The sequence below is a fragment of the Anas platyrhynchos genome, chromosome 33 (assembly GCF_047663525.1).
Source record: "Anas platyrhynchos isolate ZD024472 breed Pekin duck chromosome 33, IASCAAS_PekinDuck_T2T, whole genome shotgun sequence".
NCBI lineage: Eukaryota > Metazoa > Chordata > Aves > Anseriformes > Anatidae > Anas > Anas platyrhynchos.
Window position 1 is genome coordinate 507,894 of NC_092618.1, and position 14,897 is coordinate 522,790.

Sequence of the window (14,897 nt, forward strand, 5' to 3'; positions counted from 1 at the left end):
TCCCTGCAGAGCGGTAGCACTTTGAATTCCCTGTTAACCTGTTTGGTTTTGGCATTACAAATTCTTTAAATGTTGCATGTTGTAAACCTGGGCCTTGACTGATGTAACGTTTGATTTTTGTTTGTAAGGATACTGTGGTGCAGATATCAAATCCTTATGTACTGAAGCTGCTCTGTGCTCTCTGCGCCGATGCTATCCTCAGATTTATGCAAGTAGGGAGAAATTGCAACTAGACGTTAATTCTATTAAAATAAAAGCAAAGGACTTTTTCATGGCTCTGAAGAAGGTTGTTCCGGCATCAAACAGGATCGAGGCTTCACCCGGACAAGTACTATCACCCATTTTCAAGCCACTTTTTAAAAGATCAGTAGCGAATATTTTACAAGTTGTGCAGAAGATCTTCCCGCATGCACAGCTAGTGCTAAAGGAGGACCGACAGCAAGGTATAACCACAGCATCCACTTCTTTATAATTCTGCTAAAGATTGTTCGTAAGCTCCTTTATTCTAAGGGGGAGAAAAAAATCACCAAGAGTAGCGTACCTTATACGTACACATCAGTGGGACTTGGTACAGCTTTGTAGGGCCTTGTGCCATCTCCTTAGATCTGTGGTGGGATGAACTCTAGGAAATAGCTTTCAGTGTGTGCTCTCAAATGAAGAAAGGGTTTTGGCACTGATTTAGAAGCTGTATTAATGTAAGAGAAAGAGACAAAGGCTATTCAGGGAAGTTAACAAACCTCTTTTGCCTTTCAGACCATTTAAATCCTATTTTACAAGATGATATGTTCGACAGTGATGACGATGCATCCTTGGTTTCTGGAGATGAATTCAAAGATGGAATGCCTGACGGACCAGAGAAAAAACTCCTCTGTTTCAGCAGGTAAAGAAAGACAGATCCCTGTTATGTTTAAATTCTCAGGTCTGATGAGCCTTTGTAAACAGTTCCAGCTGTTAAAAGTGTGAGGGGTGGTAGACGAAGGGGTAACATCAAGTTAGTGTGTAGAAGGGGTGCTTGGTATTCACAAGAAGAAAGGGTGAAGGGACTAAAGTTGTAATGAAGTTGCTCTGAATGACCCAATTGAAAAGCCCAGGCTTCTCTTCCTAAGCCAAAGTGATCCGTAGACTACCAGAACACGTTGACTTAATCCATGGCATTCTTTGAAAGACTCAAGACCACATACATGTCCTGTCTGTCCTTTTAGCTAAAAGTACCCCAACTTTATGGGTTTGTGTTGCCACCTTTTGCCCTTCTGTTTTCCAGGATTGTTAAACCAGTAGTGAATTTTGTAGTAGAAAGAACACCGAGAAATGGCTTGTTAAAACACCTTGAGAAAAATTTGAATGGTGTCTTTATTTGTTAAGCCACCAAGTTGTGTTAATCTTGTGGTATTTTAGTATGGAAGTCATGCAAGCCCATGGTTGTTAAGTTAGATCATGTTGTCGCAGCTGGATCAGTTATTTTTGTCAGTTTCTATTGCTGTGTTGTCCAGAAGATTTTCTGTCCTCTAGAGCAAGGCTAAGTCTCTAGCATCTTTGATTTAAGCCAGCAAAGGTACAGCCTGATTGTAGTGGGGAAACAAATGCTCATTGCAAATTTATTTCCTAGTAGTAAAGCAAGATTGCAGGGATATTAATTTGCAGTCTTGGTTTAGTAAAGAATAGGAAACACAAGGGAAGAAGATGAAACAATTGGAATGACTGAACATGTATTTAATGTGCCATTTGGATTATTTGGGGAGGGAAAAGAAAATCTATAGGAAAAGTATTTGGAACATCTGTGTGTCTATTCAGCACCTCATTTATAAGCTTGTTTTCTTAACTCTTGTTCTAGGAGTGCTTTCTGCGAACCAACATCATGCCGGCCCCGTCTGCTAATAGTAGGAAAAGAAGGGTACGGCCAGGTTTCTTACGTGGCACCCGCGGTGTTGCACGCTTTGGAGAAGTTTCCCGTTCACACCCTGGACCTTTCTGTTCTGCTTACAAACGTTGCACCGCCAGAAGAAATCTGCAGACAGGTACCTTTTTTCTTTTTATTCTCATCGGATTCACTGACTGTACGTAGAGGATCAATCGAGTTGCAAGTAAGGTGAGCAAAATTCATTGGTAATGGAGGTGGCCTTGTTTTAATGTGCTGGGATGTTTGCTTCTGTCTGAAAATCCCCTTTTCTTTTAGACAGCACCGCAAACAATCTGGATGTTGTACATGTCCACATTTTCCATACCCAATTTCACAGTGAGGATGTTGCTAGCAGCTCAGGAAGCTGGGCGGTGTTGCTAATGAACATCTCTTTGTGGAAAGAAATGTTGCTCATCTCCCTGGGATCCAGAAAGTAGTTCTCATTGCCTCCTAAGACTGTGTGCTCCCGGTAGATGGCTCTGTACCAGACTGCATGTCGGCTACTTTTTGTAGCCTTCTTTTAAATTATATTAGTAAGGCAACCAAGGTTTGGGGCTTCTGTTTATTTTGTTTTCACACGGACATACACAACTTGTGCTGTTGCAGTGTGTGCAATAAAAGCATTAACACGCTGATGTGGTTTTAACTAGAAAAAATGAACAGATTTGGTGTTTTTACTTTTAGGCAGGAAATCCATTTTATTGTTTGGCATCACTACCTTAAAATATTTTTACCTTTAGTGGAAACATTTGAGAGCTATACAAGTAAGGACAGACATGTTACACTACTGAATACTGATGTGTCCCATAAGAGGGACATTTCCTTTCTTTGTTATGCGATGATTGTGGCCGTGGCCATATAGCTACGGTGTCTAGCCACTGCCTGAATATATCCTTCCCATCTTCTGACTAGAGTTCTCCGAATACTGATAATCTGAAAGGGTGCCCAGAGAAATTCCTTATGTGAAAGGATGCTTGCCACTCTGTTCACATAGTTTCCTTTCATGGGGCAGTCAGATGGCTATGTAGCTATGTATTAACAGGTTATTCTCCGTGTTTTAGTTTTCTTACCCAAGCTTTCCTTTTCACTAGCTGATCCGAAATGCTCAGAAGACAGCACCGAGCATAATTTATGTCCCAGATATCCATTTATGGTGGGACAACGTTGGACCTGCCTTGAAACTTACTTTTCTAACTACTACGTAACATTCCAGCATTTTCGCCTGTTTTACTGCTTGCTACGTCTGATGTACGTCACTCAGAGCTCCCAGAAGAGGTATTTATTTGTCAATACTTTTCTTACTATTTCTTCAGTTTCTTATAATTTATGAATGCTTTCAGCATCAAAATGCTGTGCTTTCTTAAATGCCTGCTGTTATTACTCAGGCACCCTAACAAATCACTTAAAATTTGCTTAGAGAAAAAGAATACTGTGAAAGCATCTGCTTAAAGTTTTTTCTGAGTCAAGCAAGTGACTTTCACCCCCTTCTCACGCATGCAAATAATAAATTAATACAATAATTCCAGTGGCTACAAAGTGGTTCAGTCAAGAATATGCAGTGCTTGAAATGACAAGAGGATGTTTTTACTGAAGAGATTTCTTCTGACAATCTGCCATTCCGTGCTATGTTGGGTAAACTGCTAATAATGCAATTTAGTAGAGAATTGAAACACTTTGATTAAATAAAAAAAATAAAAATCAGTTTGTTTCTTCATATAGGCCAAAGCTTTCCAAGCTGGAAAGCTGAGTTCCAATTTCTGCTCAAGTAACTTTGGAATGGAATTCTAGTTGTATTCCTAAATAAACTGTAGTAAAAGTACATGCAGAACTTCATTGACTTCTGAGAGTTTACATTAAGGGAAGGTGCCCAAAACAGGAACACGCTGTTCTCGTTCTGATTATTTTGTCTCAGTTATTGGGGGAAGAGAACGGGTCTTACCTAGACGTGTTTATTATCAACTGCTTTGAAAGTGCTTGAGTTCCCACAGAGGTTTTTGTACAGGTTCTAAATTCCTTCTAAAATAAGTAGTGAAATTCCTTACCTACCTTTTAATACTAGAAATGGAAAATGGAAGAAGACGTAGAGGTACTAGCTACTTCAGACACCTTTTGGTAGAGAAATAAAAACTCAGCAAAAAGCCCTCACTTGTCTGCTGAAGCCTTTCTCTTCCCTCTATAGCCATAAAGGTTCTAACTAAGGGATGAAGCAAGGCAAGTAAATACAAAGGAAGCGATGTTGGATGTGGTGAAAGCCATTACTTTATCAGTGTAGCGTACAATCCCTTCAGCGAGCTTTAATTCTATAGGTGATTCTTAAAGGTGATATTTGAATTTGCCGTGCCAGCCTGTGAAAATGTAGTCTTTTAAGGCCAGGAAGATAACTTTTTTCAGTTTGTGTTCTTCAGGTTATTATTAATTTTAAAAGGTACTTGTCTTTTTGGAATAGAAGGTGAGTTTTTGTGGCCTTAAATCTGAAATGTCTTTCCTCCTTCTGCTTTAGATCCAAAAATTATTTAATAAGGAATTTGGAGAAGCGTGCAATATTGAGTTGCCTGGAAGGGCAGAGAGAGCAGCTTTTTTTGAGGACCTAATTCTAAATCAAGTGGCTAAGCCTCCTGTAAAGAAAAGAGGTGAGGAGGATATAAGGAGTTGTCGTGGTTTAACCCGGCCGGCAGTTAAACACCACGCAGCCGTTCGCTCACCCTCCCCCCTCCCTCTCTGGGACGGGGGAGAGAAATGGAAAGTGAAGCCTGTGAGTTGAGATAAAGACAGTTTAATAAGACAGGAAAATAATAATAACAAAATAATAATAATACAATGGTGATAATAGGGAAATAATAATATGTACAAACAAGTGATGCACAATGCAATTGCTCACCACCCGCTGACCGATGCCCAGCCTAACCCCGAGCAGTCCGGCCCCCTCCCCCCAGCTAGCCACCCCTATATATTGTTTAGCATGACGTCAGATGGTATGGAATACCCCTTTGGCTAGTTTGGGTCACCTGTCCTGGGTCTGTCCCCTCCCAGCTCTTACTGCACCCCCAGCCTGCCCATTGGCAGGACAGAGCAAAAGGCTGAGATGTCCTTGGCTTAGTATAAGCACTGCTCTGCAACAATTAAAGTATCGGGGTGTTATCAGCACTCTTCTCATCCTAAGCCAAAACACAGCATTCCACCAGCTACTAGGAAGAAAATTAATTCTGTGCTAACTGAAACCAGGACAGGAGTACATCTAAAACTTTCCTATCGAAGTTACTAGCTCTTTGGGATTTGCTTTGGTGGTCATTTTCTGTCAGTAATTTGTCATATGCTTCAATTTGAGTACTGTAAATTGGCTAATTTTTCCTGATTAATTGAAGTTGATCAGACATTGGAAGTCCTGCCTGTAGCACCACCAGCTGAGCCTCAGAAGCCACAAGAGGAAGAAGTAGGGATGCTGGAGGAGGAAGAGGAGGATACCTTGCGTGAACTTAGAATTTTCTTGAGGGACATTACTCACAGACTTGCCACTGACAGACATCTCAGGGAATTTGCAAAGCCCGTTGACCCACAGAAGGTAACCTAGTGCTGATCTGTGTGTGTCTGTAACTTCTCAGTGTTCGTATTTCTCAGCGTTTTGGGGAAGGTTCAACTTTGTTTTTAGGGCTGCACTATTAGGATTTTGCAAGAAGCAGAGGCAGTGCTTTTACTTCTGCTGACTCTCAAATGTCTCTTATTGGATTATTCGCTGAAAGCCCTGGTTTCATTCTAAAAAGCCAGTCCAAATGCCAACACAGTTTGCTCGTGAAAAGGCTTTGATATGTAGGCATGTCACAGCACTGAAAAGCACAGAGATCTTTCCTTATAATTACAAACAGTATTTACAGGACTACTTTAATGAAGTCTAAAGCCCTTTATTGGACTGTCAGTACCTGTGGGAACAGGAATAGGAGCAGCCGTTTGTAAAAGTAAGTTTTGAGATCCTGTTCTCTGTTTCATCTGGAACTCCTCAATAGGAATCAACCATAAGTGCAGTGTGTTTTCTTTTTCCTCCAATTGGCTGCTTAGATCCCTTTTTCTCCATAATTGATTAGATAAGCCTAAACTAGGGGCGTATGTTTCAAAGGCAGATATAACTTGAATATACCTGCGGATCAGCAAAGTCCTCTTCATGTGGGCGTCCACTGGCTTTTCTTCCCCTTTTCTCCTAGGTTCTTGAGCTGTGAAAAATCTAGACAGATACGTATGTCCTCATCTGAACTAGTCATGAGGCTCCTCTTACTGTCTGAGGGAAGAACTCAGCACCTCTGGGCCCAGTTATCTCATTCTAAAGTAGATGCCTGCAATAGGTACTTCACAGGTGCAATTCATGCACCTTTTCCTCAATGTCGACAACAAAGAGAATGTCGGATGGCTTACTCAGCTTTCACTGTTGTGATTTTCTGAAGCAAAGTGAAATGAATCTCCCACCCTCAGTGTTTCTTCTCTACCATGCACGTGCTTCTGACCGCCCTACTTCTTGTTGTCCTCTCCTAGCAGCTCTAATGCCAGTTGAAAGAGCCCTTCCATTTTTGAGAAGCAAACTGGTTAATTTCAGCATCTTCTGATGCATCGCAAATGTTCAGAGTTTTTAGGAAGTCGTTTATTTAAAGTTTTCAGAATAATTTGGTAGACAGTGTGCAAGGTTAAGAAAACCTCTGAATGCTTGTATTTGATCTGCAGGTACCTGACTGTGCCACAAGGATTAAAGAGCCGATGGATCTTTCAACAGTTCTGACTCAAATTGACTCACGCCAGTACCTCACTGCAGGAGACTATCTGAAGGACATCGATCTAATCTGTAACAATGCCTTAGAGTACTACCCGGATCAGAGATCTACAGGTGAGGATGTGCTTTTTAGCCCTAGTTTAAAAAATCGGTCAAACGTATAGATGGATAAATGCTGTGTTCAGACAGTAGACTTCAGATGGATTAGATGATTTTGGACATCCACAGAGAACATCTCTTACCACATTGTAAATATTTTACCATTTTGCTACTTGGGTATGGAATTGTGATATAAGTGTTCCCAAGGAACTAGTGCTTTTGTTTTAATTAACTTCTATGTTGTTATGCTGAAAATATTCACTGAGATAAACTTTCGGAACCAACCTATGAAGAAAGCAATTTTTTTCTGTGATCAAAACAGTTTCATTGGTTGGTAGACAACATTCAGTTAAAGTCTGTAAAAATTTCAGATCGTCACAGAGCCTATGTTTTGCAAGACACTGCATATTCAATGGTGAGGAACGAAATGTATACAGTTTGGACGACTTTGTGAACAAATTAAAGAATCTCATGAGAAAAGAGGTACGTGCTTTAACGCTAAGGATTTTAAGACTTGTCTCTGCATTTGTAACTGAAAATGCACGACAAAGATCTTTGTTATCTATTCTTTATTGCAAGGTCGCACCTCTCCAGTGTGTGCTCCATGGGACGACTCCAAGTCACCACAGCAGAACCCTGCTACTGAAGACGACAAACCAGATGAAGAGAGTAATGAAAATGAGGAGATGACAGCGGCACCTGTAGATGCCAGTACACCCATTTCTAATGGTAAGTTGCATTTTATTCAGCTGCTCTTGTCATTCATACCTTCTCTGTTCTTGAGGCGCAACAGGTGTCTCTGGCTCTTTATGCCAGAGGTATTTTGTTTTCAAATTTACTTCAAAATGTGAGAGAGAAATCCAGAGGTCATTCATTCAATATAGTGATGAATATTCAATATAGTGATGAATATCACAAGTTCAAATAAAGTTGGTTTACAATATAAAAAACAAACAAACAAACAAAAACAACTTTGATGGCCCAATTGACATTTAGCCGCCCCTAAATTGCTAATTCTTGAGGTAAAAAATGTTGTGGATGGCAGTTTCTGAATACTTAACTAGTTTTTAATTATGCAAAATGGCATTTTTACCCCCACTCCACCCCTCCCTTCCCCAAATGCTAAAATCTTAGCTACCTCATACTGTGATTCCCAGTTGAAGGAGGGAAGTCTAACTAGTGAGAGTGGGAATTTTGCCATGGACTCCACCCATATCCTTTTGCAATACTATATGAATACTACGAATGTTGGGCAAAACCACAAAGTTTGTTTTTTCACAAAAGGTTTACCAAATCAGGAAGCGTACGAGGTATAAGTCTTCACGTTTTTTCTCCTTTGAATATTCCCTTAAAATTGTCTCATTAATTAATCTCTTCCAAACATGTATTCAGCTTTTGAAGTCTTCAGCTTGATACCAGACTCGAAGGAGAGCTTATTTCCAGAGGCTTTTATGATGTTCATCTGTATTAGTTCATGTAGTAAGACAGTGACTTTATCAAATAACCTCACGTTGTATTAATACTGCCCATCCAAAGTAAGAATCCTCAGCATTTAAAATCCTGAAAGTGACTGTTTAGTGAATGAAATTCCGTAGCTGTGTGTGTGGTTTGTTTGCTTGTTTTTAATCTTAATAGCAAACTGACCCCATTAACTTTCAACTCTTTTCTCAGCATATGTAGGGATATAGGCAGTGGTAGCTCAGTTCCTTTGTTTTCCTTGTCAGTTGAGTAAGATGAAGATAATGGATTTTGAAGAAAGAATTCTTTTGGTTATGTTTTGGATTATTTTTTTTTTATGCTGTCTCTTTGTAGGTGCGTCAGAAAGAAAGCGCAGAAGGAACAACTGTGCGCGTGCTGCAGCAAAGAGGAGTTCTCAATTCGATAAAGAGAACAGAGTACCAACAGATGACCAAAACGATAGTGATGAAGAAGAGTTTGTGGACAAACATGTTTCTGACATATGTCAAGTTAAACTTAACACTGAAAAGGAAAGTGCTAAGCTTTGTGGATATTCAACACCAAGATGGGGAACTATAACTAATGAAAATCCAAGTTCAAATGGTAAGGGAGAAGTCCATCAGATCCTTTAGCACCCTATTCTTGCTGAGGAGGATTGCACTATTTATTAGCTTTAGCCTTCAATTTCACTCTATTTTTTCTGTTACAGCTCTCAAAAATCATCACACAGTTTATTCCGTAATGATGTTGCTCCTCTAATTGTACAAGCCAAGCCCACGTTTCTGTAGGTGCTGGTTTCTTGATTCTAAAGTCTGTTTTTTTCTAATGGTACCTAACTGAAAGCCAGCAGTCACTGACACTCTTTTATTGTACGAGGTGCTTTCCAATAACGAGCAGCTTAGGTGAAAAAGCAGCACTTCAAGATGCGTGGATCCAGAGTAACATGTGGAATAGGAGACTTAAGCCCTAATGTTGTACTCTAAGATGTGTTCCCTAACCTGAATTGGCAACATGACTATTTTTTTCCACTATTAACCTTTTCGTTAGTGCTTTTTGTTTGTTTGTGGGTATTTTTGTGTGCTTTTTTTTGTCTTAGTTTCTAATTTTTATGGAGCAGTGGCTTTAGCTGGAAAGAAGGGAGAAGCCAAGTATTTCTCAGTGCAGACGATAACAATTCTGTCTCTGTATTTGTAGAGAGAGACTGTTTTGCAGGTACAGGATACTTCACTGAGACTGTATTCTAGATAAACAGAAAACCTGACTGAAGAAATTTGTGTCCTTCCAGATTCCTGGGCATTTCAAGCAGTGACTCCTGAACGTTCTTGGGAAGAAGACCAGCAACAGATAAGTGATGAGAACCCTGTACAAGTTCCTACAGAGACAGACTACATAGTTATCGTGGATCGCTATGAGCTCAAAGTATGTCTAATTTCAGCTTTTTTTTTGATGCTCAAATAGGACATATTCCTGCGACATGTAAAATTGCAAATTAAGCCCATTGTTAACCAATGCCAATTAAAACAATAATTGGAAGGACATATAGATAGTGAAATAATTCAGCCTGTAATGCACTGTGACTGTTTAGTTTCCATACTTCGTGTAGATTTCTGTAGGCTACCATTTGCTTCTGGTCATCTGTAGTTTAGGAGATAGATTCTTTGCCTAATTTTTAAGATAAAAGGCCTTGCTGAATTTTAAAATACCACATTGACAACCTGCTAGTACTATTATGCATATCATTTAATGATTTGTAATTTTAATGATGGGTTTGAGGGCTTTTATTTGGGGATTTTTTTTTCATGCTTTGATGTATTAAGAACCTGAAAAGGATCCTTATTTCTTGCAGTGATGATTTTAAACCTGAAGTTAGCAGGTTGACGTAAACTAGCTAGCCATGGAGAAGTGACTACTTTTCTGAAATTCCTTGAAAGTGCAGTATTAGAAGTTCTTATATTGTGTGTGTGTGTGTGTATATATATATATACATGAGGGAGGCAGAGTTTGCTGATAAGATGATAAGCAGCATTATTTCCAGGGGGCAGTAGTATTTCCATTTGGTATGGCTGCTCCCTAAAGCTACGTACTCGCAGGCTCACACAGCTAATGGACAGCTGTGGCAGTGGAAGAAGGTGCTGCCACTAGCTTGTCACTGTTGCTGTGCCAGAGATTATCATCTCTGCATCTTTGGTAATAGAAATGACTGTGTGAGAGAGAGGTGATTGCTACAAGCAGTCACTTTGCTATTTACCCACCCCTGAATTTAAAGGTAGGACTGAGCAAACTAATCCACCTTTGCTCTGGGCGTTTGAGCAACCTGTTCTGCCAGCAGAGTTGTAGGCATGGCACACGTGGGTAAAGGTAATCACCTAAGGGTGCTTCCTTTTCCAGCTGGCACAGCTGTATCTACAAGATCTGCAGCCTTTTTACAGTGCCCCGCGCTGCTGCAACGCTTCTCTAATGAAATGCAACAGTGGCTTCGCTGTGGCAGCAGCTGTCCTACAAAGAGGATCGTGTCATTCCCTGCTGCTTTGGGAGCAGTCGACTTGCAATTGCAACCGTTGATGTGATTGATTAGTAGTAAAAGATTGTCCGAAATTTCAGCCTTTCCTTTCTCTGAAATATGAAAAATTAACTCATATTTTCCCTGCTGAAATCTCATGGGATATTTAATCTGTTCTCTGAAGTGTCACATTTTATTTAATAGCGTAAGAAAAAGTAGGCTGTCACTTGTATTGTTACTGTTCAACCTCTGAAAACATATAGAGCGTATTCAAAGGATCTTATACTATTCTAAAGTTGTTGTTTTGCTCCATTGTTGTCTTCAGAAACTGTTATGCTTTGTCACTGAGATAACGAAGGGATTTGACATTTATCACCTGGAAAAAGTATATGGCGTCATTAATCAGTGTATTTACAACCATAGAGAAGACTACGACAAAACCGATTTGGTGGAGGTAACTTTTGTTTTGAATTCTAGCACTTTCTGTCACTGTTACACAGTATTTGTGTGTTCTGGGATATCGTGGTTGTTTAGCATTGCTCTTTACTGCTTAGGTGTCTGTGCACAGACAACAACAACAGTACGACTTCTCCCTTTCAGTCTGGAAGACGTTTATCCATCTTGCAAAACCATTGTTATATTTGGCATAATTGTTGGCAGTTTCTGCAGGAAAAAGCTTGAACTTGAAGACAACGGGTCCACCCACACAGCCCTTTCAAAGCAGTTAACTTTAGTCTGTCAGTAGTTTTCCTTGAAGAACCATTTTGGGAGTGGGAGGACTACGAAGGGAAGGTGCTTTTCTAAGTCTTTCACTCGCTCTCTCTCCCTCTACAGCCAGTCATACACGGTGATAGCAGTCGTTCATCCCTGGAGAGAAATTTAAGTATATAACAAGAGTTTGAGACTTCTCTCTAGTCACACTCTAATCTCTTTTTAACTAATGCGCTTGAGCATCTGTAATTGGGGAGATTTCTGCCTGTGCCAGTTCTACACTGAGTCAAATTCTCTGGTCTCTTCCTGTAAAAGATGATTTCTGAGTTGTCCGAACTCCTCCAAAATCTGCGTGAGGCGTCCATGGTCCAAGTCAGGTGTTCCCAGTATACGCTGGATATTCACTCTTCACATTGAAGATCCTTGAACCCATTTATCTTAGAGTTGCTTGTGCTTGAGAACAGATAAAATGTGTTGTGCCGATCAGTCTGCCTTAAAAAGAGAGTGCCTCTTTTTTTTAGGCACTGGTCATCTCAATCTCTTTTTCCACATCTGATAAAGAGTTAGAACGGACACTCTGTTCTGCCTGTGAGAGGATTATTTAGATTCAGGGAGGCCGCTCCTGAAAAAAAAAATGAGATCTTTTAGCTCGAGAAGGGGTTTATTTCTAATCTCATGGCCTGTGAACTTTTGTAACTTAACATTTAATTTAAGTATTAAAAGTTAAGTAGCCTTCTTGGTTTTCTATTTCTTCCTTTAGCATAGGCAAACAAATCTCTCCTATTCAGAGTGCACTGTACAAGTTAGTCAGGAGCGTGCTCTACTGTATGGAGAGAGAGAGAACTTAAGGAGTAATTATTCAAAGTCCAGAAATTAACTTGAGCTTGTTGTGGCTTCTCAGGAACTGTTTCTTCTTTCTAATTGTTGTGAAACCACTGCTGAGAGAGATCCATATAGTTGATATCGTCCTCTCTATTTTGGATGTATAAGGATGCCTCTGAAGCTAGAAGGGGTAATAGGCCGTTGTGATGGTGGTAGCACACTGTTTGCTAACTATTACTAACCATGTATTACAAATTATTTATTTTTATAGTAATAGAAAGTGTTCTTAAGCTTTCATTTGTGCTGACTGCTATTTTGTCTTTTTTTTTCTTACTAGGAAATTAAGAAAGAAATCTCAGCCTTCTGGTCCGACAAGTAGTCTTCAACATACTTAATTTTTACTCTCCATAGTCTTTTGTTGCACACTGTTCGGTTATTTGTAAACAACTTAGTAAATAGTATCTCATATAGGTATATAAAATTTCATATATAGGTCTTTTAAGATATTTTAAATAAATTTGTTTATTTGATCTTTCTTAAACATATTTAAGTACTTTTATTTCATATTTCTGTTCTATATATGTAGCTATCTATTTATTATCATATATATATATATATATATCTATATATATATATATAGGATAATAGAGAAGTGAGAAACAAAGGAAAGAAACCAAAAGCACCTTCCCCCCTATCCACCCTCTTCCACCTCCTCCCGCCGAGCGGCGCAGGGGAACAGGGGAACGGGGGTTATGGTCAGTCTACAGTGCTTCTTCTCTGCCACTCCTTGGTCACTCTCGTCCCCTGTGCTGTGGGGTCCCACCCACGGGATGCAGTCCTTGCTGAACTGATCCGGCGTGGACTTCCCACAGGCAGCAGCTCTTCCAGAACTGCTCCAGATATGGGTCTGTAGCACGGGGTCCCTGAGCACCCCCAGACCCCTCTGAGCCCCCCCAGAGCCCTCCTTAGGGCTCTCCCCTGCACCCCCACATCCCTTGGGAGCCCTTTGACCACCCCTGAAGCCCTCTGAGTACCCCCAAACCCCTCCGAGCATCCCCAGAGCCCCCTAAGCGCCCCCGTAGCCCTCCTCAGGGCTCCCACCGTTACCCGCCAGCCCCTCAGGAGACCCCTGAGCATCTCCAGACCCCTCCCAGCACCCCTGGAGCCCTCTGAGCACCTCAGGAGCCCCCTAAACCCCCACAGCCCCCCCTCAGGGCTCCCCCCGTTACCCCCCCTGTTCCTCAGGAGCCCTCTGAGCGACCCCAGATCCCTCCGAGCACCCCCAGACCCTGTCCAAGCCCCCGGAGACCGCCTCAGGGCTCCCCCCATTACCCCCCCACCCCTCAGGAGACCCCTGAGCACCCCCAGACCCCCCCTCGCCCCCTCCCGGCCCCTCAGGAGCCCTGTGAGCACCCCCAGACCCCTCAGAGCACTCCCGGACGCCACCCCCTCGGCCCCCCCACGCCCCTCGGAGCCTGGCCCCGACCCAATCTCCCTCCCGAGCCCCTCCCCCCCCCCCAGGTGACTCCCACCTGGCAGCCACACAGCCCGGCCAGCACCGAGGTGTCACTTGCGCCAAGGGGGACACAGAGGGGACGGCACTGCCACCGGGCCCCGAAAAACCCGGGGACAGAACAATAATGGATGATGCTCAGAGGTCCTTACAGGGAAAGTGAGCTTTCTAGAAACATCTTTTACCCTGATCTCCTGGGAGGCAGCAGACTTCTCCATGGGTTGGGTCAGGTTGGCGTATGCGGCCCTCTGTTCTGCTCAGAAGGGAGTCACTTATGACAGTAACCCTTCTCTTTTTCTTGATGGAGGTGGTCGTGATACTGGGGAAGGCTGACTTGCCCTAGAAAACCCCTCCAACCTGGATGGACCTTCATGCACATCATCATTTGTGTGTCCATTAGTTCCAGAGTCTGTTGTTTCAGGGCACCTGAAAGGAAGGTGAGGTAGGCAAGGAAGGGTTCGCCTGCTGCTCCGAGCAGATCTAAACTTCCATCCCTTCGTCACTGAGATGCACTCCTTCTGCCTGATGGCCAGAGGGTAGGGGATCCTCCATTTCCTCTGCTGTGTCTGCCTGACGCATCTGTCCCAGGGCTGGCAGAGTACAGTTCAACCTTCTCCGACTCCCTGGTGCTCCTCAGCCTGCCCACCTCCTCCCAAAGCTCTGCCAGGAGGCTGAGCAGTTCTTCTACCTGGGCGCACCTACCACAGGTGGACTCACAGGATGGGATGTCAGGAAGAGTTTCTTCATGGAAAGGGTGGAACCGGCTGCCCAGGGCACTGGTGGAGTCCCCAGGCCTGGAGCTATTAAAGAAATGCGTGGACTTGGCGCTAAGGGCCGTGGTTTTGTGGTGGGCCTGGTGGTGTTAGCTGACGCTTGGACTTGAGCTGAAGGCCCTTTTCCAAGCGCAAGGGTTCTGTGACTCTTTCACTGGTTGAGTAGGCACCATGCAGTCACCGGGCCCAGGGAAAAGACGTCCTTGGTGGCCTCCAAGTTAGCTCAGCGTCATGGCACCGAGTCACTTTGAAGGAGCTGCTGGAATAACGAGACAACAACCTAGTTCTATTAAAATATATATTGCTCTTTTGAGGACTGCTGCGGGGCTAGCAGCACCACAGCAGTGGAAATCTCCGTCCTGACATTGCGTTAT

General features: G+C 42.4%; 1 protein-coding gene across 3 annotated transcripts; it reads left to right on the forward strand.

The window, feature by feature from the left end:
- Positions 1-52: 52 nt before the first annotated feature.
- On the forward strand, positions 53-12,751 carry LOC140000320 (uncharacterized). Of its 3 annotated transcripts, XM_072030153.1 has the most exons (13): positions 99-443; positions 754-880; positions 1,832-2,015; positions 2,989-3,172; positions 4,398-4,527; positions 5,260-6,228; positions 6,602-6,761; positions 7,118-7,229; positions 7,326-7,475; positions 8,559-8,807; positions 9,490-9,623; positions 11,030-11,158; positions 12,575-12,751. In XM_072030153.1, the coding sequence occupies exons 9-13, from the start codon at positions 7,433-7,435 to the stop codon at positions 12,614-12,616; spliced, it is 597 nt and encodes a 198-aa protein (XP_071886254.1). In that variant the 5' UTR covers positions 99-443; positions 754-880; positions 1,832-2,015; positions 2,989-3,172; positions 4,398-4,527; positions 5,260-6,228; positions 6,602-6,761; positions 7,118-7,229; positions 7,326-7,432; the 3' UTR covers positions 12,617-12,751. The 3 variants fall into 3 exon arrangements, 2 of the variants coding, with proteins under 2 accessions (XP_071886253.1, XP_071886254.1); XM_072030152.1 differs by lacking the exon at positions 12,575-12,751 and having other exon boundaries at positions 87-443; positions 11,030-12,568; XR_011805486.1 differs by lacking the exons at positions 4,398-4,527; positions 8,559-8,807; positions 9,490-9,623; positions 11,030-11,158; positions 12,575-12,751 and having other exon boundaries at positions 53-443; positions 7,326-7,436.
- Positions 12,752-14,897: the final 2,146 nt, after the last annotated feature.

Bases quoted from the DNA above. Each gene is read 5' to 3' on its own strand.
- LOC140000320 (XM_072030152.1), top strand. From the start codon at position 7,433: ATGACAGCGGCACCTGTAGATGCCAGTACACCCATTTCTAATG. The intron at 7,476-8,558 runs GTAAGTTGCATT...GTCTCTTTGTAG, and splicing joins CAGTACACCCATTTCTAATG to GTGCGTCAGAAAGAAAGCGC. The intron at 8,808-9,489 runs GTAAGGGAGAAG...GTGTCCTTCCAG, and splicing joins TGAAAATCCAAGTTCAAATG to ATTCCTGGGCATTTCAAGCA.